This window comes from Pteropus alecto, unplaced genomic scaffold, assembly GCF_000325575.1.
Source record: "Pteropus alecto unplaced genomic scaffold, ASM32557v1 scaffold56, whole genome shotgun sequence".
Lineage (NCBI taxonomy): Eukaryota > Metazoa > Chordata > Mammalia > Chiroptera > Pteropodidae > Pteropus > Pteropus alecto.
This window is the reverse complement of record NW_006438871.1, coordinates 1,299,155-1,324,470: the sequence shown is the minus strand read 5'-3', so window position 1 is coordinate 1,324,470 and position 25,316 is coordinate 1,299,155. Positions and strand designations below refer to the sequence as shown.

At 59.4% G+C, this 25,316-nt stretch overlaps 1 protein-coding gene across 4 annotated transcripts in view; it reads left to right on the top strand.

Moving 5' to 3' along the window:
* MAD1L1 (mitotic arrest deficient 1 like 1) overlaps window positions 1-25,316 on the top strand; it is a 240,204-nt gene that overhangs the window by 110,467 nt on the left and 104,421 nt on the right. For all 4 annotated transcript variants that reach the window (XM_015592494.2, XM_015592496.2, XM_015592495.2 and 1 more), the window contains exon 11: window positions 4,924-5,068. In XM_015592494.2, the coding sequence (XP_015447980.1) occupies window positions 4,924-5,068 (145 nt within the window). The remainder of the gene's footprint in view (window positions 1-4,923; window positions 5,069-25,316) is intronic.

Here is a 25,316-nt window from a genome sequence, read left to right as displayed (position 1 = left end):
TGGGGCAGAGTGGCCTTGTGTGAGTGACTTAGTCACTTGAGACCTGAATTTACTTACCTATAAAATAGAGAAGCTTACAAGTCATGTGCATTAGTGGGTTTTGATCTGTGTTCGTCAGAGCCTAAGAATAAAGATGCCTTAGGGGTTTGCAGAAGTGTGAATTAAATTTTATTAATTTTCCCAGTGGAGTTCTCCGAGTCCCACACGGAAGCATCGTCACTAAGCATCTCTGCACGTGCAGCCACTGTCTTCGTCCGCTGGAGGCCCCGGGGTTCACTTGTGTTGCCCAGCTCGCCTCAGGCTAAGCCCCGGGGGCCTCGTCAGAGGGGAAGCTGCCCGCACAGCCCCGTGCCTGTGTGTGAATGTCCCATCCGCGTGTTCCCGGTTAGGAGGTTTGCTCAGCTCCCAGTTGTTCTTGCTCTGGGTTTGCGTCTGGCCGCGGCCGCCAGTGTGCGCGTGCGCTCCGTGGTGACGTGCTGACGTGGCTTCGTGTGGAGCACGAGCCTGTGCTCCAGAGAGGCCGACTGTCCTTCCCGGGCTGGCCTGCACCACCCTGTCCCAGGCCTTCAGGCTGTCTGCACCACAGGGCAAGTGTGACGGCCACTGGCAGCGACGCCCATCCTGGGCACCCGTCGCACTGCTGGGGTGGTGGGCTGCACCGGGGGGACGGTGGGCAAACGGACAGTGGGACTGCGCGGGCTGCGCGAGGGCAGAGCCAGCGTCAGCTGCACCTCAGCGAAGGTCATTAAAACGTCTCCTGCTGCTTCAGCGTGCTGTGTCCTTTCATTGTCCCTTGAAAGTGGATATTCTTGGGCTGGGAGTTTTCTGATGAAGATTACATTAAAGTGGCTGCAGTGGCCCGTCACAGTACAGAGATGGATCCTCGAGGCACTGATCGATAAACATGCCAACCGTCTTCTAAGAACGAAGAGCTCCATTTTGAACTTCCAAAGGTTCCCGGAAATGCCAGTGACCTCAGAGGTCAGCCTAAGTATGGAACTACAGGTTTAATTTTTTATGAGTTTTCTTTGTCAGAAAGGCTGAGCTTGAACGGGGTGAAAATCCCAACAGACGCGTCGCGTTGGGTGTGGGCGTCCACGTGCTGCGTGCTGTCGGGGACTCACTCCAGGGTCTGCAGGCAGAGCCGTACCCGTCCCTTCTGGTCCAGGCGCAGCCCTGCCCCTCGGCACGCCAGGGCGGGGGGCATATGTCAGCAGGTGTTTGGAAAGCTAATTGGAGCACTCCGGGCTGGATTCCTGGGACCCTCAGAAAACTGCCTCTGCGCAGGCCACCCCTCTGTGCGTGCCGCCGTGCCCCTTCTCTCCAGCGTGGTCGGGGTGCCCCCTCCACAGCCCCCTGCTAGGACTCTGCTTCCCGTAGAGTTCGTGAACGCGGGTCGGATCCCTCACCGCTTGTCCTTCCCGGCTGCCGGCCGGTTCCTCTCCTTTCAGCCAGGGAGCGCCTGAGCAGGTCCCCTGCACTTTGTCTCAGCTCTTCCCGCCGTCTCTTGCTGCCCCCCACCCCCCGCACCAGGCCCTGCACCCCCCCTTCCTCTGCTCCGCCTGAGCCCTCCTTGCCCCTTCTGGCTGGCTTCCTGCCCCAAGGCGCAGCTGCCTCTGCGGGTAGCTGGCCCAAGTGAGCAGATGCACGTGCCCTGCTGTCTTCTCAGGCACAGCCCTCCTCGAGAGGACCTGAGGTAGCCCGAGTCCTCGCCACGGGGGCCTCCCTCGACACCTCTCACGGGGTCAAGCGCACCTTTGATTACCTGCTGCTTCTCGGCCCTGTCCCTCTGCGCCCGGCCGCAGTCTCCCTTTCCCATGCCCTGCTCTCCAGCTGGTGCCCTGCGGCGGCATCCAGGGGGCGTCCAGGGGCTCTGTGCAGAGGCTGCAGGGCAGAGGGCGGAGTGGTGCCTGAGCGGCACTTGTCACTCCCGCAGCTGCGTTTCTGGATTCAGTGATCAGCCTCTGGGGTCCCAGGCTTCGTGGCTCCTCCCTGGCACTGCTGCCTGCTTGGCGTCTCAGGGTTCTCCTCCGTCCAGTCACCTGGCTCTGGCTGTCACCTAGCTGACGGCGCTTCACGTTAATTCTCTGTTCACATGACACGGTAGTTTCTTTCCCCGAGGTACGTGCCCTGCTAGAACGCGGGTCCCATGAGCTCAGGCCTTTGGGGCATCAGATCCCAGCCGTCTCCCCAGGGCCTGGAGACGTGTGCCGCTGAGACTCGGCGTGTGCGCCACGGTGCGCGGACGATGGACGAGCGGACCTCAGTGCCTGCTGGTGACGAGGCTCTGGAGAGAGTTCTGTGGCAGCGTCTCCTATAATGTGCTGAAGGTGCATTTTAAGTCTTGCTCCATCTTTTAAGAAGTCTGGTAGTGATGAAATGATCAGGCCTCGTGGCAGGCCTTGGGGACACGGGGTGACGCGGGGCCGCGGTGCTCGGGCCGGGCTGCGGCGGGCCGCCCTCACAGCGCTGGCCCTCCTGGGTCTGGGGTCTGCAGGGTCCTTGTCCTCTGGCATTGTTCCTTCACATCCCCATTCCATGAAGAGCACATGACCATTGGGGCAGGCGGTTTTCTCTCTGCCTGGGCACAGGGGCTCTGCCAAGCTGGGCACAGCCCCAGAGTGTCGAAAGGCTTGGCCGTCTTCCTGTGGTGCCACTGGACTGTCATTGGTGCTGTGTCCTGCAGCGGGCAGATTTGCTCTGGTGACTTTGTAGGACTGGGCTGGCGGCTCAGGTCACCCATCTCAGTGCCTGGCTCCCCCTCCCTGAGAAGCTGAGACCCACTCCGTTTCGGGGCCTGTATAGGGAGCTGGCGGCCAGCAGACGAGGGTGCAGGTGTCCTGCGCCCGGGCCCGGCACCAGGAGTGTGGGCTCTCCAGCTCTGCAGGTGGGCACTTACCCTGTGGCTGTGCACAAACTTGCACCTGCTCTTGGTTGGGGGGGTCTCCGGTTTGACGCCCATGTGGATTTGAGAGCATCATGCTCCGCAGACTGTGGGGCTTGGGGTTTGCCAGTCTCCCCTCCCCCAGGTTGTCCCCAAAGTCCTTGGGCTTAGAGCGGCCCCTGAGCTCCGCCAGGCATGGTGCCGTGCCCGTCATCTGAAAGACAGCGTCGGCCACCTTCTTGCCTTCGCTCGCACGTACAGGAGGAGGTGCCGTTCCGTGCGGTCGCCCACAGTGGGCAGTAGCTTAAAGCGCACGAGCCCTGCCTGAATTCAGTGATTCCGGGTCGGTTTCACAGTCCTTGATTATTAAATTGGTCTACGATTGTTTTAAATTGAAGTAGAACTCAAAATAGCCTCTTAATGTGTCTGTTTCAAATGAATATTTGTACTTGTTTTTCATTTTATTTTATGTTTTTGGTTATGAAGCACCTAAGGGTGGCAGGTGCGGTTGGCCAGCTGTGCTTTTGTATTAAATATTAATGTGAGACTTTCCGAGGTGGCTGAATTGAAATGAAATGCTGGGCCCTGGGGGTGAGACACTGGTTCCATTCCCATGAGACCCCGAGGCCTGTGCTGGGGTGGCCCAGACCTGGGGCTCTTCACTCCATTGCTTCTGAACTTCTGTGCGTGTGTGATTCCCATTTACTTGAAAATTAAAGTGAGCTGCTTAAAGAATTATATTAAATAATAATAAAAACTCCTTACAGTCACTCAGATGTGAAATAGAAAAAAGCCAGCCTAGTGGAGACCACCTCCACAGAAAGCATTGCGTGCCATCCTTGTGAATTAGGTTTCTCTTGAAATCATGTAATCAAAGCAAAACAGAAATAATTGGATGCCAGGTATGACACGAGACTGCAGGTGTCATCCATGGCCCTCACCTCACAGCGCTGTCATTGTCCTCGTGGACCATCACCTTGGATAAACGCTACAAATGTCACCTTGTAACGTACTCCTAATAATGTTCTGTTTCTGTTTTATTCTCTTGAGGTTTTAAAATTTTCCTTCGGGAAGAGGTTTTCTCTACTTAAAGAAATAGCGTGAAGGGTGTTTTACCCACACGTACCCTGCAGAGTCAGCTCCTCCCCAGGTGTCCCCCGCCCCAGCCCCTGTCTGCGAGGCCCCTCCTGGGAGCCCCCCAGTCAGCGTCGCCATGTGGGGAGGCAGCACTGTGCGCACGCAGAGTCACGGGGCCCTCGATTCTCCCACTGGCTGCCATTCCCCGTGGCTCCTGGGCCGGCCCTGGAAGACTGTAGGAATGAGCGGGCATGCAAAGGGCCGATGGGATTTTGGTGGGGAGAGTCAGAGACCAAACTCTGAAGGTGCTTCACTGCCATGCCAAGCGGTAGGGGGTTCGCCGTGGGGGGTCAGGAGCGGGGAGGCCTCTACATCAAATGTCCTCCTTTAGCCGGTCTCTGAAGGGATGTCCTGAGTGGGAGGCTGTCGCATTAACGCAGGCGCCTGAGCCGGAGAGGTGGTGGGAGGTCAACTGACAGAGGCTCAGTCAGCCAGCCAGGGGCTGGCCCCCTGGAGGAGCCTGCGGGGCCCGGCGTTGGTGTCCGGGCTGTATCTGGGCTCCAGCTTCGCAGGGTGTTAGCAGAGCGGGCCAAGCCAGGCTGGGTCCCCCCAGCCCCCCACCCAGCGCACTGCACACCTGCGCGACTGACTCAGGGACGCGGGCATAATCGCACCATTCAGACGTGGCTCCGCAGTCGCGTTGGCGACGGCTTCCCGTGTGTGCGGGGCCGCCTCCCCCGCTGCCAGCAGCGCGGGCTCGCCCGGGGTCTGGTGGGAACGCAGAGACTCCTGAAAGGCTCTGAGTAGCTATTCAGAAGTGAGGAAATGACAGCGGGCTGGCTGCACGTGCGGCTCTATTTTGGGACCTGCGCGTCAGCGCCTCCTGTCCTGGTGGGCCCCTTGCTGGGGTGTGGTGCTGTGGGCCAGGCCTCACGCTCTGCCCTGTCGCCTTTTCTGTGCAGTGCCCGGGAGCTGGACAAGGTGAGGCAGCAGCTCCAGGAGGAGGTGCGCCAGGTCAGCGCCCAGCTGCTGGAGGAGAGGAAGAAGCGTGAGACACACGAGGCCCTGGCCCGGAGGCTGCAGAAGCGCGTCCTGCTGCTGACGAAGGTAGGCGCACGCCCGCTTCGCCCTGGCCCGCACGTCCTTCCCTGGTCTCCTCTGTGCAGGCACCCACGTCGTCGGCTGGGACCCCCGCCCTTCCACGCACACCTTTCCTCCGGTGGCTGGTCCTTGCCTTCGTTCAGTTAGACGCGAGCCACGGCTCCAATTCGGGTGCGCCCCCTGCTCTGGAAGTGGGGTCCTGGCGGTTAGCGGGGCTGTGTGTTCTAGTTGCCGGGACGGTTCTGGCCGGCACCTAGACTTCTCCCACCCCGCTGGCCCTGTGCGGCCCGGGCCCCACCTCCCGGGGCACGCAGCAGGTCGGCCCTGAACCCCCAGGCCTCTCCCGGTGGGGGACAGCTCCCTCCCTTTAGGCCCCTGTCCTTCCTTCAGCGCCCAGTGAGTGCAGGTGAATTGCAGTGGGTGTGCAATTGGGGTTTGGAACGAAAACGTCACATCGCCTGTGTCCAGATGCGCTGGGCGGACACGTCCTTGTTCCAGCCTGGTCTGTGGGCCGCTTCTCTCTAATTGTTCTGGGCCCGAAAAGCTTCTGATGTCTGGCTTGATAGCAGAGTTTGCTGGAGCGTGAATTCATATTTTTGTGTGAGAGAATATTATTTAAAATGCTGCCTTGAATGCTGAAATTTCAGAAGATGAGGAAGGAAAAAGGCCACGTCTGTCCCCAGATGCTCCCTGGGCAGAGGTGGGCGTCCAGCTTTCTGGGCAGAGGCCTCCCACCTGCCCCAGGCTGACAGTGGGCATCGGTGCTGTCTGACAAGGGTTTATTGCTCTTGATCATTTTGATGAAAATCTAGGCACTTTGCTGCTGGGATCTCCCGACCATGGATCTCTTAGAAAGAGTCAGGTTTCAGTTACTCAAACTGGCTGTTCTGCAGCTCTTCCAGAATGTTCCCTGCCATGCCACGTCATCCTTAAAGGGACCTCACATGTGCTGTGGTGTCACTTGGGCCCTGGTCTGGGGCCTCCCGCTCCACACAGGCCACAGACGCTGCCTCTGAAGTCTTGTCTTGGTAGGTGGCCCCACAGGGCACCTGCCTCTCGCTGCGTCTGGGCACAGAAGGGGCACAGCCCTGGACCCAGTCAGCTGTGGTCGCTTACGTGGCCCTCATTGCTGCTTCCCTTCTCCCCCACATTCGTTGTGGGTCTCCTGTGTCAGCTTGTCGTGAGGTGCCCGTGCTGCAGACGTCTCATGGCCCAGGTAGAATTTACAGTTCGTGGGTCAGGTGGGCAGGAGAGGTAAACACTCACGTGGTCGCCAACCATGACAGCGCACAGAGTGCTTGTTACACGGAAGTGACCTTTGGGGGAGCTGAGGGTTAAGCTGAGACCTGCGGGTTCACTGTTTATGAAAAGTACGTGGAGACCTCGGTCTTGCTGGGCGAGCCACAACTAGGGGTTGGGCCGGAACGTGCTGACGGTGCTGAGGGTGTCAGACCAGACACGTGGGGACGGACAGAGTGTGGTGCTTTCAGCTCAGCAGGCTGTCCCTGAGGACCCAGCTCGCAGACAGTTGAAGAACACGCTGGGGTGCTGGCCTCTGAGGACGTCCGCAGCTGACAGATGGAGGTGCTCAGAGCCGGGGGTCCAAGGGGGCGAGGCTGCGTGCACCTGGTGGTGGGACGTGTGGACTTGACGTCCCGTGGGTGAGAGACGAAGGGTGTGCTGTGGTCCTGACGTGGGAAGCCTGGAGCTTTCCCAGGACGACGATAGGAGGCCGTTTCCGTGTGACTCAGAAAAGTTGCCCGGTCTGTCCGGGGCCCCGTCTGAATGTGCTGCTGCGCCCGTGCCGGAGCTGCGCAGTGCACGAGCCTGATGGACTCCCGTTCAGACGGTGCTTGTGAGGCCCCGTGAAAACCGCAAGAGAAGCGGGCAGGGCGGACGCCCCTCCAGAGGTGCATGTGGAGCTGCTGTGGGTCCAGCAGTCCCGCTGCTTGGAAGGACGTCACCGTGCAGGCCACACCTAAGAAGTGGGGGTGCGTGCTCTCTTGTGTGTAGCCAACACACCTGACTGCACACTGGTGTCCCCTGCACAGGCGTTGTTCCCCCTTCCCCCTCAGCAGTGCCAGCCTGTCCCAGCCTGTCCCAGCGCCCACTGCAGTGTGCCTGGCTGCTCCATGTAGAGCAGTGTGAGGACACAAACCCAAGTGAGGGTCAGTTTTGATTTCTGTTTGAAGTAGTTATAGGTCACAGGAAGTTGCAAAGGCAGCATACAGGGGCCCCTCGTACCCTCATTCAGTTTCCTCAGTGGTGCACGTGGCTATCTGCCATGTCACACGCGAAGGTTCGCGTGACCCCCGCCGCCGTCAGGGTGCAGAGTGCTCTCCCCAGGGCACTCGGAGTCACTGCCCACCGCAGCCACTGACCCGTGTGCTGCTCCTGAAACCTGTTTCAAGAATGTCACGTATGTGGAATCGTCAGGACGTGGCTCTTGGAGCGTGGCCCTCCCACTCAGCAGGACCCCTGGCGCCTGGGCCACGCAGTCCGCGGTGGGCCCTCCTCTTGCTGAGCAGCGTTCGGACCGATGCGGCACGGCCGGTCCAGCCCGCACCGGCTGGAGGCATCCGCGTCGTTTCCAGGCTACGCTCTTAACGCACAGAGCTGCTCCGAGCAGGGGCGCCCGGTTCCGTGTGGGCGAGAGCACCGGAGTGTGGCGGTGAGCCAGGTGGCGGCCGCGGGAGCCTGTGTGTGGGTCCGGGATACCTGCGGGCCCATGTCCTGTGCTGTGCGGCGGTGGTACCACGCACGCACGGGGTGGCCGGGCCGCTGCCGCTCAGTTCTTGGCGCCCGTGCTGCGCGCTCGTCCGGGGGCTCTCAGGCCGGGGCGCGGTCCCTGCCGCTGTCCCCGCCTCTGGCATCCCCCATGTCGTCTCCCGCCTGCACAGGCCTCACATCGCTCTGACTTCTCTCTGCCACCCCGTCTGGCTGTGCTGCTGAGAGGAATTCGAATGGCCCACCCACACCGCCCAGCACAATCTTACTTCAGAGTCCCCAACCTTAATTTCATCTGCAGAAGTCCCTTTGAAGTCACGTTATGGGCCCGCCACAGGTGTGGTCAAGAGTAGGCAATGGTGTGGACGCCGAGGTTTGAAAGCACAGACGCTGTGAAAGCCGGGCCAGCAGCGTGAGTGCGGGCGGCGGGCCTCCTGCCGGGGCCCTGGGCGGGTTGGAGGACGTGTCCCACCGAAAAGGAGGAGCCCCCTGAGGCCCCGCTGCCGTGGCCTGAAGTACTTTTCTGAGTTTAGGAGAGAAGCCAGCAGTTTGGACATTCATAGGAAGTGGTCCCATTTCTAAGTCACCTTGTGGGCCAAACAAAATATTCCTTTTTTTTATGTTTTGGAGGTGGCAGTAATTTAGTTTTATTGAAGTGCGTACTCAGAAAAGCCAGTGTTACATGGAGTTTCAGTTCATCGTTAGGAATAAGCATCCGGGGAGGTTGGGCCCTTGACCATCAGCAGGCCAGGACCTCGCGGGCGCTTCGTGAGTGTGCACGTGGTCCCCCCGCGGGCTGTGCTGGTCTCGGCATCTTTCCGTGGTCTGGCCTGGCTGCCGCTGTCGGCTCTGACCCCTCCTCACGTCACCAAGACGTCGTCAGATCAAGATGACATGGACGTTCAGACCTGCACTTGCTTAAGAACCCCACACAGCTGGAGGTGCTCGGGGTGACCCCCCCCCTGTGCAGCCTGTGACCTTCACGTCCGTGGGGTGTTGCCTACTTCCTTCGTCCTGGGCTGCCAAGGCAAGACGTGTCCCCCCTTCTCTCCTCTGGCCCAGCAGGCGGGAAGTGGACGGCGCTTTCCGTCGCGTTCCTGTCCTCACCTCGCCCTGCGTGCTCGGGGTGGTGCTGTGAGCCGGGTGGTGCTGTGAGCCGGGCACTGCCAGGCTGTTTATCCTGGCTATTGCTCAAAGGCGTGTGTAGGAGGGTCGATGCCTGCCACCCGCACAGCCCGGGGCCTGGCCGCGGGGACCCCCTGGCCAGCCGGTGCAACGAAGCTGCTCCTCAAGAGAGTCTGCGGAGAGGTGGCGGTGGCTGTGTCGCGGTCGGTGCCAAGTGTGCGTTTGCCACCATCCTGCCTTCCTCTTCAGGGCACCCACGGGGGTCGTCAGGCCTCCAGGATGCTTTGGGTGCTGGCCTTCCCTGTCCTTCCCGGGGAGGGGCCCTGGCCGTCTCCCTGGGCGATGGCACATGCGGAGCCCCCGCCGGCGCTGCTGTCCGGCCAAGCCGCGGTGGGGCTCACGGCGCCTGGGCCCCATGGAGCCTGTCGGTGTGCTTGACGTTTCATGCCCAGCGCTTGGGTTGTGCGCTTTTATTTTGAGACCTTATTAAGCGGCTCCAGTCTAAGGGCTTAATTGTTACTGATAGCTAAGAGTGTAATTACCTTGGTAAAATACCATGACTATTTTAAGCAATTGAAAATTGGCTTCCAGAACTGGGTGAACACAAACCATTTTCCTATTTGAAATGAGCTATTTCCAGTGTGCCCCTAACATTCCACAGCGTGGCCACAGAGCCCTGTTATTTGTGGAACCTAAGCAGTAAAAGCCAACTGTTAACATGAAAAATAGTTTTTAATGAAAGGGAAAGCTTCCCCTCCCCCTCATTCCTACGCACCTCCCCCCTCCAGGTCCAGAGTGGCGTGGTCCCTTGGAGAAGGACACAGGTGACTGGCATCCTTTGTACCCAGGGGTCAGAGCACTTGCTTCAGTAGTGGTGGGTCCTGGCGGAGAGATGAGGCAGAGGTCTCCACAGCATCAGGAGGTCTGGAAGCTGGGTTTTCCAAAGGTGTTGGACCACGAGCGAGTCACTCTCGCTCCCCTCTGGCAGCTGGGGTGGCCATAATGGTCACTGTCGCCTCCCTGTCTTTCCGGCTTGCCAGGAGGGTCAGCGTGCTCACACCCACGAGACGTTCTCTGTGAAGCAGAGGCCCCTCCAGCAGCACGGGGTGTGCCCTGCAGTGTGCAGGCCACTGCTTTCGGGCATCCTCGAGGGTGAACAGGCTGCTGTCACACCTGGTCTGGGAGAAGGGAGCTTGCTAACTGCACCTCCTGCGGGGTCAGCTTCGCGTGGCCGAGCCTGCATCTGCGCGTGACGCCCGTCTCCTGCTCCCTGGCCAGCCTCGCGCCCTGCCCTCCTCTCATGGCTGTAGCCTGGCACCACTGCCTCCTCTCAGCCCCCACATCCTGGTGTGTTCGTCTGTCTGTTCACTCCTGGCGTTGGTGAGAGGTGTCGTCCCCCGCTGTCGGGAAGCAGAGCCTTCCGGCGGAGCCTCTCGTAAGCCAGAGCGGCGCAGAGCGCGACGGGGCCGCAGCGTCAGTTCACGCGGCAGGTGTTCCGAGCATCCCCAGCAGTGACACCCTCACTCAGGACGTCCTCGTGCCATCCACCATGCTCGAGGCGCTGGCTCACGCCCAGTTTCACACTAAGTGTGACACCTTCAGGAGCTTGCTCAGGGTTTCTGACACCTTAGGGCGCATCTTGCTCATGATGCACAGAATAAATTGCGATCACGCCCGGGTGCTTCGGACACAGCTCAGAGCTCTGCGGCCTGGTGCTGGGCTGCTCCGTGTCCCGTCCGGCCTTCCTCAGTGTCCTCGGTACGTCGGTGACTTTAAGCGAAGGTGCAGTGAAACCAGTTTTATCGGAGGCTAACTGGTGGAAACAAGAGTCAAGTTCCCGTGGCTCCCACCCTTGTTTGAGGACCTGCTGCAGGCCCCACGGCGGCTCGGCGGGGCCGCTCGCCGCTCGGGGAGCTCCTCTCTGATGCTCGTTGCAAAAGAAACACTGAACGATATTTTCACTTTCTGCCTTTTTTCTAAGAGCGAAAATCCTCTTCAGATGTATTTTGGTTCGCAGAAGCGGGTACCAACGCAGGTATTTCGTAAAGGCCAGGTGCTGCGGTGTGGGCTTTCGAAAGGGGCACCTGTGCTCACTGAGTGCCCTCTGTGTGCCGGGCCCACCCGCCGCCCTGACCAGGGCGGTGGCTCCTGAGGGCGCGGCTCTGCTGGATCCCCTCCTTCCCGGCCTTCTCTTAGCGGGCACACCGGGTGAGGGGGGCAGGAGCGGCTACTGCTGCCCTCCCTAGGCTTGTGCCATTGCGATGCCGCTCGGCCGCGGTCTGGCACGTGGAGCTGGCGTTCTCTTCCGCGTGTCCTGTCCTGGGTTTCGGCGCCGGGGCCCAGCACCTCAGAGCCCAGGAGCAGCCCCCACGGCCCTGCCGTTGCCACCTGCCATCCTGGCCCTGGGAATTCACTCTCCTGCCATGGGGCAGTGCTGTTCACATTTTTTAGACTCAAGGTCAAGGTCAGAGCCTGCTCTCTCATTTGGTTACATCTTCTGCTTAGTGTGCGGGCGCCCTCCTTCCGCAGATCAGAAGGACCCTCTTGGACGTAAAATTTAATTTTCAGGTGTTAATGCACTGTGCTTTCAGGTTCTCTTTCTATGACATTTGTCTTATATCAGTTTAAGTAAATAAGCCCACCTGTTTCATTATGGGAAAATGCCGTTTGCAACGTTATTAGAAAGCCAGTCTTGTCACCAGTATTATTGCATTATCCCACCGAGGGGGCAGCCGGAACTAGATTGTCTCAGGAAAAAAATTCCAGAGAGCAAAGCAATTTTAGGAAATATAATGAAATCAAACCAAAATGCCGTTTATCCCTCCCCAAGTCGAAGATGTTTATTAAGATGGGGCTTGTGGGCGTGTGAGGGGAGGGGCTGTGGGCTGCCTGGCCCTCTGCTCTCGGCCCGGCGCTGCGGGCTCCGTTGCCCGCGGGCCTCTCTCTCTCCCGGCCGGGTCCCTGAGGTTTGGAAGCACGTTCTGCTGCATTCAGATGACCCGCCGTGAACCCTCGCTAACCTTCATGCACTGGCGGAGGACAGCCCGGCCCGGTCTGCCCGTCTGCCCGTCTGCCCAGGCCTCCTGGGCTCTGGAAGCCTCTGGGGAGGCTGGGTGGGCTGGGCAGGGCCTTTGGGGGGACATGAGTTGGGGGAGGCAGGGTTGGGAGGTGCTCACAGTCCCAGGGCGCCCTGGCGGCTGGCACATGTGACCCTCCGCCATGGGTCTTCGTGGTGTGTATATGATCAGAAACGGTGCTGCCCACTCAGTAACGCTCCCCGGTTGACATTGCTGAGTAGGAGTGTCCCCGCGGGTCTGGGCGTTGGAGACGGGAACTTCGCTTAGGTGCCCTCTGAGGCCGTCTGGACTGGATCCATTCTCTTTGCTGGGGTGATTACCTGTGCCCCCATTTCATGATAGCAAATTAAATCCGAGCAGCTTAAAAGGGACCTGACTTGTCATGCCTCGCTTTGCTCACAGGAGGTGATCAGCTATGCCCGGTGCCCAGGACCACTGGCCTCAGGTCCTGGACCCCTGGCTTGTCCGTGCTGTTGGAACTGCAATACCCCAGGGGCCACCGGGCCTGCCCCCATCTTCCTGGCAAACCCCCTCATGCCCAGACTGGAAAGTGCCGTGCAGAGCTTGGAGGAGGGTCCCCGATTCTTCGCTGTCTCTCGGCGTGTCTCTGAGACTTTGCGCACGTCTCCTGTCCTGGGTCCTTGGCACTCACCCCTCCCCAACTTCCGAATCACCTGTCTTCTTTTTGTGTTTCCCAAGAGGGCAGGGGCCTTTTCTGTGTGGTCACCAGTAGACAGCATGGAGTGGGCACTTTGCGCATAGTGGCGCTCAGGAGGCGTCTGGCAGGTGCTCGCCTGAGCGCTGAGGAAATGGAGGCCAGAGAGGGCGACTTGCCCGGAATTGCGGGGAGCCCCCCTCCCCCCTCCGCCTCCGCCCCGGCCACCTGCACCTTCCGCTGGTGTCCGGGCAGTGCACTCTGCCTGCGGAGGGGCTCCTGGGGCAGGCCACCCTGTAGCCGCCTCGCGGCTGCTACCGAGGGGGTGCGTGGGGACGTCAGAAGTGCCGCGGCAAGGGAGCGGACACAGAGGTGTCTATTTTTGATGCTGTGGCTTAAAATTAGCAACTTGGAAGCGGTGCACCGAAGGTGCAAGTGCGAGTCGCAGCTGTCGGTGGCAGAGGGCAGGGCGGTGGGTGCAGCGGGGCAGCTGCCCAGGGTGGGGGGCGCTGGAGGGGTGGGCACATGCCCGCCCCCCTTTGCAGGCCGGGCAGTTGCCGGTGCCTGGCATGGGGCAGTCTCGGTGCCTCCGGCAGCTCAGGTGCCCTTTGAGCTCCTGCTCCCCCAGCGTCCCGGAGCACCACGTGCGGGCTGGTCCTTCGCGCCCTGCCGCCTGCCTCGAGCGGTGGCCGTCGGCTCTTTCCCACCGTCTCTCCTGGGCATGCTCGACTGCACGCTGCCCCGTCACTGCAGCACGCACACCGGGACGTGCTGACCCGCTCTAAAAGCACAAATGTGGCCTGGGGTCGGGGATGAAACACTGAGCAGGTAGGTAGGAGCACGTGCAGGTTTAAGTGCATGCTGTTTGGGTGTGCCTGGCAGCCCCACTGTTGTCCCCCACATCCAGGGCCATCCTGCTCCTGGTCGCGCCTCCCTGCCTGGGTCACTGCTCGGGGCCTCGGCCACCAGACGGGCCTCCAGCCGCCCGGCCTGCTGCTTTCGCTCGTGCTCCCTGCCAGGCCGGGCCTCCTCTTGCAGCGCTCCCTAGATGCCGTCCCTGTCCTTGGCCACCTCGCTGTGGCTCATCTGCCTCAGGCCAGCTCTGCCGGGTGGGCCCCATTTGGGTGGGGCACAGCCTGCTGGCTGCTGGTGCTGGCTGGCACGTAGCCCACAGAGGTGCCACAGGGGCGTTCTCCGCCCACATCTGTGCCGGCGTACGCAGCGTCCACCCCTGGAAGACGCTGGTCCTTCCAGGCCCTCCTGAAGAAGGACCTCGCCAGTGAGGCTGGTCTGCGAAACTACATGTGTAGCTGGCCATGTCACCATGGCAAATGAGCTTGTTCATGGCTCTGAGAAACCCCCGGGCCGGGGTCCCCACGGGACAGAGACGAGGGTGGGCGTGCAAGTGCTGAGGATCTCATCTTCATTTGCAGTTTTAACATGCCTTTCATGGTTTTTCCCACATTGAATTTGAGTTTCTCACATACTGCGTTGAAATGCTGCCGTCGGCACTCTTGACTCTGGTCCTGAGGCCCCTTTCCTCACGGCACGCAGGCCAGGCTCGCCCCCGGACCCCCTGCGTCCGTGGCGGAGAGACCCGAGGCCTCCCGTCTCCAGGTACAGGAGGCTCTGACATCCTTGGGAGAGACGGAGGCGCACGGGGGAGCCAGGCCTTGCCAGCCGGTCGCCTGGCCCAGGCCTCTCCACCTTCGCCTGCCCGCAGAGGGGCGTGAGGGCCCGCAGCGTCCTGCGGAGGCTGAGGGCGTCTGGAAGGCCTGGGAGGGCAGGCTGTGGTCCAGTGAGCGGCTTGTTTGTGCCTTAAAATCCCCTCTCATCACTGTGGAGACCTGTTTTCTTTTTAACTCAATTTCGAAGAAATCCAAATCTTTGAATAACCTTCATCCTGAAAGGAAAGGAAGTTGGCTGCAGGTGAAAATTGATGGTCACGCTCAAAGACATGGTTCCCCGCCAGGCAGCCTCTCGAGCGTTAGGGCTAAAAATAGCCTCAGCTTCTTGCTGCTGTTGTTTGAATTGTCTCCAGGCCACTCCTGGTGATCATCTTGGAGAAATTAAAGACGCAGCCGGCCTCCTCTGGCTGCTCCTGGCTCAGGTGTGCCTGCCCTTGGCCTGGGGTGGCATGGCCTGGTGGGTCTGCCAAGGGCCCCGAGCCAGCACTTTGGCTGTGTCGGGCAAGTCTCTCCCTACTGAGCTGTCCTCGGTTTCCCTGCTCAAAAAATGAATCCTGGAGGGGCCCTCCTGCCAGAGGCCTGGGCCCTCACCAGCCTCAGCGCCCCGCGGGCAGCCTCTAGCAGCCAGGGCCTCGCATCCCCTGAGAATCACTTCCAGCAAAGGAACCATTTCCAGCTCGTCACCTCACCCGAGAGCTGTAGCGACGTGGCAGGGTGTGCTTTTTGAGGTGGGGGTAACTTGCAGTGGGACAATGACACTGATGTCCCCAGTGCCTGTGGTCTGGCCTGACTACCTCGGGTGTGGGGCACCTCCACAGGAGGCCCTTGGCCAGCCGGGCTGTTCCTCTCCAGAAACTTGTTTTTCTCTCCACTTGGTTTCTCGAGGGACTTGGGCCCTTGGATCTGGGCATGACCCTGGGCACGACCCTGAGTGGGCTAGCACCCAAGGGTCGGCATGGGCCTCACTGCACAGAGGAGAGTTTGCAGTGGGCCGGGGAGGGGTTGGGCCTGGGCTCCACTCTGGCTTCTCTGCCCTGGGACAGGGAGCCTGCGACACAGATGCGGAACTCCGAGCTGCAACCGAGCTGTCGCTTTGTGAGCTGAGAGTCCGCCGTCCGCCTCCTGACCGTGCTCAGCCTTCACCCTTCTCCTGCAGAAGGCGGCACTGTGCCTGCCGCTCCACACACAGCCAGTGTGCAGGTCGGCGATCAGGGCAGACTTGGAAGGCGTTTTTAAACTGCAAACTAGAGTCATTTGTTCAACACACACTTGTAGTCCCGTGTGCTGTAACGCACCATGTGTGTTCCTAAAAGTCACCCTGCTGTGTACCATTGCTCAGAAACTTCATCATGACACGTTAAGAATAAGATGGGAACCCCGTGAAAACGGTGGCGCGGTCACGCACGTGTTCAGGGGGTCGGGAATGTGCCAGGCCGCAACGAATGCAGCACGTTACCTTGTCACGACCTGAAGTTGCGTGTGGAAGGGGTGCAGCTCGCGACCTTGTGGACGGAGGCTACCTGACCCCGGAGGGTGGGTGGAGTGCCAGGTGTGCTGGTGGGTGTCGGAGGCGCGTGTGTCTGTCGTGCACGGCCCCATGGGGTTGAGTGGCTTTCTGAGCTGGCCTGGGACAGTGGTTCTTAGCCAGTGCTGGTTTTGCCATCGCGCGGTCTCACAGTTCGTCAGTAGTGACCAGACAGGCTGATGTTCAGGCGCGATGCTCCCGCGCTCACTCTGTGCTGGGCCTCGTGCAGGGTGGTTGCTGTCTGCTGTCCTTTGTAAAGTCTGTTTTCTAGGAAACGTGTGTCACACGTGTGGTGTGGGATCTGGAGCTTGCAGGCATTCGGTGAGCAGTAGTGGCTGCTGACGTTCACCAGACGACCTCGTTTTCATTAACGTTTTCCTAGCCCGTTTGAAAGTCCTTTTGAAAATCCTCTGTGCTAGTTTTAGCAAATTCACTTTTCACGGAAGAGGAGTCTGGGATGGGCGTGGGGGGCGGTGTGCCCAGGAGAGGAGGTTGGTGGCGTCTCTGCCCATGTCCCTCTCAGGCCTCCACTCCGACCTGGGTGCCTGTCCCATCTGTCCCTGTCACCCCCACGTGATTGGCAGTGGGGTGTCAGAGTACGTGCCTGTGCGTGTGCAAGGGTGAGTGTGTACGCATGCACACAAGTGTGGTTGTGTATGCAGGTGAGCACACATGTCTGCTTGTATGTAGTGAGTGTGCGTGTGTGAGGGGGTGCATGTGAGTGTGTATTTTTGTTCTGGAAAGCCCGTTTTCTGTAGTTTGGCTGCTTTTCCCACGAGCCCCTGGCGGAACATTGGGCCCAGTAGACGCGCACCGGCCCTGGCCACTGTAACAGTTATTAAATAGCAATAAAATGGGATCTGTATTTACAGACACAGAGTGTGCTCGGCTGGAAGGTATTAAACATCATCCATCACCAGCAGGAAAGCAGTCAAGAGCGGGGCGCGGGGTTCGGAGTTAGTGCTCCTTCAGCGATGTCCCCCAAAGAGGTCCAGGCTGCCCCCAGCAGCACACCAGGGAGGGACGCGTCCTCCAGACCACAGCCAGCCCAGCACCACCCCAGGAGCGGGCCACGGCATGCCTGTCCCCATGGGTCACAGCGTTGCTCCAGGCCGCAGGATGTCCGTTCTGCACCTGATGCTCTGGCTATGGGCCAGAGCAAGGGGCCACCTCGGGCCCTTTCCAGAATTATGACTGCTTGCTTTGCCATCGGCTATTTCCAGCTCTGCTGTGTATCTGGAGGCCGAAGGAAAACGCAGATACGGTGTTTGCCTTGCATACCTGGGGCTTGGAAAGGGAGCAGCTGTCCCCTGGTGGGGTCTGCGGGGCTCTCCTGACAGGCCAGTCCCGGATGGGTCGCCGAGTGTCATCTCCACCGGTGAAGTGGGTCCGTGTGGGGCTGGCAGCAGACAGCGCGTGTGGCCCCGCGTTGTGCCCAGCAGGTGCCTGGCTCCCCAGTAGTTGTGGTGGACGCAGGCCAGCACCGCCCGCTCCCGTGTGCTGGCAGACTCGGAGGGCGTGACAGTGAGTTCCCAAAGGGGCCCTGCCCACTCTGGGCCAGGGTTGCTGCCGGCTCCCTGCTTCTTGCCCGATCAGGGCGTTAAATATTGCCTTTCACACAGTTTCGTGTGAGTCACGTGTATATGGCGAGGGTTTGGTGGTGTTTCTGCCGTGCCAACCCCCCGCCCAAGGGGACGAAGGCTCAGGAAAGGGCTCCCACAGCTGGTACACACGTGCCATCATGTGTAGGGCCTGGCTACTAGAAAGAGGTGAGAGAATTTGGACAGTTCCTGAACCGGTCCCTCTCCAAGTGCTTTTAATTCTTCTAGACTAGAAATTTCAGGTAAGGTTTCCTGTGTCTAAAGGTTTCTGTCCTCACTGCCCTTAAGCATCCAGCCAAGGAGGGGCGGTGGCCTCACCAGAGTGTATCTGCTGTGCCAGGTGCCTCTGAGGAGGAGGACGCGGGATTGCAGAGGCCGTAGTAGGAGGGAGTGGCTGGCCGTGTGTTCGCGTGCAGTGGCGGGTGAGCTTGCCGGCCTGCGTGGCCACGCCGTTGCGACTACATGCGTGTGCAGTCGGGCCACACACGGTGCTGTTCTTGCACTGCTGGGGCCTCTGCTCCAGAGGGTCGGTGGCCGAGGGGGAGGGCGATCAGCACCCAGGCCCACCCGCCCGTGGACCACCTGTGTCTGAGAGGCCTGGGGTTGGCGTGGCAGACAGCCAGGGTCGGGGCTGCCGGCTGGAGGGGTGGCCCAGCCCCAAGCCGCCTGCTGCCAGCTGGGCTCTCTGCTCCTCCCTGTGCTGCAGGAACCACCACCCAGCGTGTTTGTGAGGGGCACATGAGCACCCTAGGGGTGCTGGTCTAGTCTCCTGGACACTGGGAGAATGTTTGCATTTCATTGTTACCATGTCCGTCCTGTGCCCCCCAGAGCTGGGAGCACGAGTCCTGGGGACGGGCCTCCCTGAGAGCGTCTGGAGCTGCCTGGCCCTCTCCCTGGACCCAGCCTCTCAGTGAGACTGGCTGAGAAATGAGCACGTCAGGTAACAAATGGCCTCGTTCTCTGAGGGATTCTGTAAGTGACAGTTTTCTGGGGCTTCCTTGGAGCTCTCCAATAAACTTGTATAAAGAGCTTTATCCACAGCTTTATGAAAGTCTCTAAATAGATTAGATCCACTGGTTAGCCTTTGCCGGTGATTTTTATTAACCTCCAGTTAAAGAAATATTGCTGGTTACAGAAGCGTGATTTACTCCTGTGTGAGCCGGCCTCGCTCAGTCCCGAGAGGGACAGTGCTGTGTAAACGCAGAGTGCCGGGCCGACGTGTGGGAAGGACGCTTGGCGCCAGGAGGGGCTTCTCCCTTCTGCATGAGGTGACGGCCTGGAGACCCGTCTCGTGGCGTCACATGTCAGGAGCACTGAGCTCTGCTGCAACCCCCTGTAGTCGAGGTGCCCTGGCCTGCTGACAGGCACTCTCTGCTGTCCTGGACAGGGCCTGGTCCCCAGGTGCCAGATCCGGGTGGGGGCCTGAGCCCTGAGCCTGGACAGCAGAGTAGCTTCCAGAAGGCTTAGGTCATGGGGTCAGCGACCCTTCCCTGGACCCCCGGCTCCTGGGAGGCAATGGTGCAGTCAGAGAAGCTCGAGTTCAAATTCTGACTCTTACCAGCCATGCAGCTCGGGACACGTGTCTCTCTCCCCTATGAAACACGGGAAAGCGGGGCTCACACCCAGCACAGTAATGCCCACCCTGTCCCCAAAACTTTCCTCATCTGTGTCACTGCACAGTGACTTCAGAAACAGCAAATGCGCCATTTACACGAGAGAGAGAGGTGTGTAAGCCTACCGCCTGGCATCCTCCTGTGTCATTGAGGCGGGCGAGCTGGCTCCTTTGATGCAGCCGGGATCAGATTGGGCAGAAGAGGGCACCACTCAGACCCCACGTGCAGGAAGGGCAGTTGCAGCCCTGGGGGAAGGAGAAACGTGTCCACGCTGCCAGTGAGCGAGTCCCGTGCCCCGACCCGACCCGCAGGCTGCTCGCCCGGGCTGTCGACCGCTAAACCGGACTCGTGAGCTCTGCGAGCGCCCGCTGGAACGGGACGTTCGCCGTCTCTTCGGGCTCTGGCGTCTGCGTTCCCAAAGCACCATTCCGTCTTTAGGGGCGTCTCGCTTCCTTCTAGCACAAGCCCAGATGGCTCCTCCGTGGCGCCTCAGTCCCTACGTGGCCAGACCTGAAGTCCTGTAGGGCAGCGGTCTCCAGCCTCTGTGGCACCAGGGACCGGTGCTCCTATGAGAATGTAACCCCTGAGGACCTGAGGCGGAGCGGAGGCGGTGATGCTGGCGCTGGGGAGCGGCTGCAGATACAGATGAAGCTTCACTCGTTCGCCTCCTGCTGTGCAGCCCGGTTCCTAACAGGCCACTGACCAGTACCGGTCCCCGGCCCGGGGGATAGAGCCAGAGGGTGGGTGCTCAAGTCCTGGGCCCAGCAGTCACCGCCACGTGGCCTGGCTACCGTGTTCTGAAGACTCCAAACGTGTTTACGGCAATGGCGGCTCTGTCTTCTCTTCACTGGGATCCTGTAGCCCAGCGGTCCCAGCCTCTGTGGCACCAGGGACCGGTGCTCCTATGAGAATGTAACCCCTGAGGACCTGAGGCGGAGCGGAGGCGGTGATGCTGGCGCTGGGGAGCGGCTGCAGATACAGATGAAGCTTCACTCGTTCGCCTCCTGCTGTGCAGCCCGGTTCCTAACAGGCCACTGACCAGTACCGGTCCCCGGCCCGGGGGATAGAGCCAGAGGGTGGGTGCTCAAGTCCTGGGCCCAGCAGTCACCGCCACGTGGCCTGGCTACTCCCTGGCTCTGTCCACAGCTCTGTCCTCAGTAGAGACAGCAGCGGTTTTAAGGCACCGCCTTGGGGTCGTGGGTGGGGGGCGAGGAAATGAGCCAGCAGCAGCCCCTCAGTGCAGCCGGCAGGCGCAGGACCTGCTCGGCGAGCGTTCGCCACGGCTCTCTTTATTTCCCACGGCTCCTGCTCGCCCTTCCTGTTGGCTCACCACTTGCGCCGACCTCGGACCCTTTCTCCTCCGCGCTGCCACACTGTGGCCACGGGCCACCCCCATGGGGTACCCCCACGAGACCTGCTCCGTGTGCTCTCAGTGCTGTGCCGGAAGCCTGGCGACACCCACGCTACCTCTCAGCCCATAGCCACCTCCAGCTCCCTGTCGCCTGCAGAGTGAGGCATGGGGCATCTGCCAGTCCTCCTTGGCGTTGTTCATCTGTGCCCAGTGACCACGGGCACAGACCATTGCTGTGCGGGCAGCGTGGGTGTTGGAGAGCAGGAAACAGCCAGGTACGCTGACCTGGGAGCTCCCTGAGGCCCGCCTTTGGGAATAAGGCCAGGACCTACCTTCAGGTCCTGTCGCCAGCAATATTTCTTTGACTGGAGCTTAATAAAAATCACTGGCAAAGGCTAGGCAGTGGAACTGATTTATTTAGAGACTTTAAAGCTGTGTGTGAGGCCTGTTTGTGACCAGGAACAATGCTGAGCAGGCGTGAACCGAACCAGCCCTGCCCCCTCCTCTAGCCAGGCCAGGCTCAGCTCTGGAGTGGCCCAGAATGCCGGGTGACGGTCATGGACAGCACTTTGTGGGCTAGACACCCTGATGTCGCTTTGCCAAGCTGGCCCTTCCCAGCCACCCCCTCAACGCTGGCCTGGCAGAGCTCCCCAGGCCGCAGCGAGGGCCTCTGATGAGGGCCCGGGCGAGCTGTTGGAGCAGATTGCGCTGTGGCTTTTCAGAGGATTAAAGTTAATTAAAGAGCTCGTTCTTGCTTTCATTTCCTTGTATCTGCCAGCTATTTACATGCTAATGCAGGCCCTGCCACTGAGAAGGAGACGTGTCAGCTCTAGGAGTCCTGCCCTGTGAGGGAGCAGTGGGAAAATGAGATGAGCCCTGTTTTATGTATTTATATTGCGTCCCTCCGGATAGTGCGGGTGCGTGATTCAAATGCATTCGAAAGTCAGTGGCACAGTCTTTTTAAAAATATTTTCTGCACTGTCTATATGGCTGACTTGAGTTTTCTCCATTAAGGCCACATCTTACACTGCATGATTGAATGCATTATGCATGGTAATATATTTGCATAAGCAATTTTATAAATAAAGAGAACACAGAAAGTAGGAACCAAACTTTCTAAGTAAATGGCTGTCTTTTTCGGAAGGCCTGTCTTCTTTGGTGAAGGGAGCTCGGCCTCAGCGGGTCAGCTGGTGGCTGCCCTGTGGTCTTACCACCACTGTCTGGAGGAAGAGGCGTGCGGTGCAGAGGGGACTTAAGCAGCGTTCACGGCGGGTGCGGGGCGGGAGGTGCTCCAGTGGCCCAGAGGCTTCGGTTTCGGGTGGCCTGTGTGCGTGCGTGTGTGTGTCTCCTGCTCGGTAGTGGAGACCATCCCCACAGCTGTTCTCGGGGACTGTTTTCCTGACCTGCTGCTGTGGGCGCGCGGGTGTCCCCGGGGAGCTTTGGTGGCAGACTGGTGGAGGAGCGTAGTTTCTCCTTTCTCCTGCACCATGCCTGCCACAGGCCACCTTGGTGGTAGACGGCACCTTTGCAATCTGGAAATAATGCTGTTTTCGATGGATCCTCCCTTCCTCAGGCAGGGAGGGTCGAGTGACCCGTCGGTGAATTAGACGCCTTCGCGCCTTTCCTCATCTGCTGTCATTCGTGTGTGCTGAGCGTCGCCGGTAAGCCAGGAGCAGTGCTGGGCACCCGAGTAATTACTAAACCAGCCTCTCAGGGCGGCGTCTCCCAGTGCCCAACACCGCGGCGGTGCTGATTACTCGCCGAATGCGTGATTTCAAGGAGCAGCTCGTGTTCAGGAGGATGGAGGAGGCGTATTTTCCCGGCTTCTTTTTGCTAAACACAACAGCTAGAAACCATGGACGCTATGTATAAAACAGACATGAAGGACGCAGAGAGGAGGCTGGGGACCTTGGGACCCAAGGAACAACCCAGGTGAGTTTTCCATCTTATCGCAGACTCCACGCCGAGGAGGGCGGCAGCCCAGAAATGCCACAGGGTGCAGTCAGAGAGCCCGAAGGAAAGCCAGCACCCTCCAGCCAGAGGGCTGGGGACGCAGGCACTAGCCAGACGGAACGCCTCAGGCAGAACTGGGAGTGCCGGACTGAAGCAGAAACGTGACCCGTGAGGCAGTAGAGTGGAGGGGACAGAAGACGGAACGAGTGGGCTGGGGGATGGAAGAGGAGAAATAGCCCGATCTGAGCAACGGAGAACGACGCTGAAAGAAAAACGGCAGAGCCCGCAGGACCCGTGGACGGCGCCGCTGCAGGTGTCATCGGACGCCTGGGGGAGGGGGCTGGGCTGGGAGCACCCCAGAGACCGTTGGTGGCTAGTTCATCCCTGTCCTTGGGACCAGTCCCTCCAGGTTTTCTATTTCTTCTGGAGTCAGTTTTGGGGGTGTGCGTGTGTCTAGGAAGTTGTTCGTTTCGCTTAGGGCATTTGACTTGGGCACGTGCTTGTTGACAGTATGCCCTTTTAACGCTTTTATTTAGGTGACGTCAGTAGTACTGTCCCCTTTTTATTCCTGACTTCATTAATCTGAAACTTCTCTCACTTTTCCTGGGTCAGTCTAGGTTAACCGTTTATCAGTTTTATTGATCTTTTCGAAGAACCAACTTTTGGCTCATTTGATTTTCTTTATTGTTTTTCTACTTTTATTTAATTTATTTCTGCTCTGATCTTTACCGTTTTCTTCCTGCTTGCTTTGGGTCAGCTGATATTCAAGAGAGATGCAAAAGCAATTCAGTGGAAGAAGGAGCATCTTTCTAGTAAATGGTACCGGAGCAGTTAGACATCCAGAGACAAAAAAAAGTGAACCTCGATCTAAACCTCTCACTTTATACAAAAACTAACTGAAAATTATTTACAAACTTAAATGCAGAACGTAAGAGTATAAAACACTTTTCCAAAAATAAAAGAAAATCTTCAGGATCTAGGCAAAGAGTTCTTAGATGTGACATTAAAAGTGGGATCTGTGAAAGGAAAACCTGACAAATTGGACTTTAAAAATGAAAATCGTTTGCTCTGAGAAAGATCCTGGTAAGAGGTGAACAGACAAGGTGCAGACTGAGAGTCACTGTAGGCCACGTCTCCGACAGACTTACCTGGAATACGCAAGGGACTCTGGGCACTCGTCAGGGAAAAGTCTTAACTAGAAAATGGGCAAAAGATATGTCCGGAGAGCACACGCGGGAAGGGACGCCAGCGGCATGAGCCAGTAGGGAGGGACAGCGCAGACCCCCGAGAGGTGTCGCTGCGAAAATGGTGCCAGCACTCAGTGCTGCTGCGGACGCGGAGAAGGTGACCCTGTGACCCAGAAGGTGGCTACGTGGCCCTACGCTCTGGGAGCTCATCCCAAAGAAAGAAAACTTACGTCCACACACGTCTGCACAAGACTGTCTCGCGGCTTTCTGTGTGGGAGGGGAGAGGACCCCGTGCCCTCTGGCGGAGGCCGCTGAACGGTGCAGCCATTTGGCTGGAACCGGCTGACCTTTTCCCTCCGGCCGCCACGTCTCCTTCCCCATCAGCGGTACCCAGGCGCTCGTACCCTCGGAAGGCTGGCACAGGCTGTGGGCTCACCTGCAGACCTTCCGTCCCCTACTGAGCCCGGAGCCCTTGGGGAGTGGCCGCAGTACTGGAAGGGAAGCAGGGACTGCCTGTCCTCACTGGGCCTCATGCTTGGCGTCTGCAGACTGGCGGGCAGGCCGGGCTGAGGTGTCCTGGGGTGCCTTGTAATCCCTGACACACACACAGCATATCGCGCCTTTTCTCTCTTGGGTTATAATACTGTACATTTTGGAGTATTCGGAAACTGCCAAAACGTATGAAGAGGACGTTTAAAAGACTTTGATGGCTTCACCCAGAGACAGCGCTATCACGTTTTTATATGGCCTTCACGTCTGCCTTCTTCCCTCTTCATCCATCCATCCATCCATCCATCCATCCATCCATCCATCCATCCATCCATCCTTTATCTATCCATCATTTATCCATCATCCATCATTTATCCATCATCCATCCATCCACCCCCCATTCACCCAACCATCCATCACCTATCCATCCATACATCCACCCATTCATCCATTGGTCCATCCGTCTGTCCATCCATCAGTTACTGGCTGACAGCCTGGTGTGCCAGGTCTCGTGGGACCGGCCACGTTCCCATACCTGTTCCAAGTGTTGAACGGGACAGACAAGACCTGGGCAGCTGAGGACGTTTGCGGAACGACTGAATGAAATCGGTTGAGTAGGGTGTGAGCTGTTTGGTGTCCTGCCACCTTGCAGTGGCATCAGAAAGGTGTCCCCGGCGCAACGCGTGTGAGCATGTGGCTTTGGCCTAGTGGACCGGTTTGCCCGTGGGAGCCCAGGTGTGGCGGAGGGGGTGAGATCTGTGGGCCCACGTGCACACGAGGTGACATCACGAGGTGGGAGGCAGGGCTCAGACAGTCCTCCAACCCACAGCCCAGTCTGTGTCTTTCCTGCGAGGTGCCTTCACGCACACAGCCGTCCATGCCGTCCCCACTGCTAGAGCACCTGTCCCTCCTGGTGTGCAGCTGGGGTGCGCCCCAGCTCCGCGGCGAGCTCAGATGCCGTGCCCCTGCCAAGGCCCCCGGTCTCCACTGGGCTCTTCCCTGCGTTCTTTTTTTTGTCATGATCACGTGTCCCAACCCCAAGCCTGAAGTCTTGGTGAACAAGGTGCTCCCCCGCCGTGACCCTCGTCCAGAGGCGGCCTGGGACGCGGCGCAGCCACGGCTTCCCTGTGGCCTCGTCGACGTCGCTGCCTGGTCGGGTGGTCACGGCGCCTGGAGTCCTCTCTGGTGCTTGGCCTCTGAGTCGAGGACGGACCCTCTAAATCAGGGAGAGCCACTTCGCGGAGACGCGGAGTTCGGGCACCT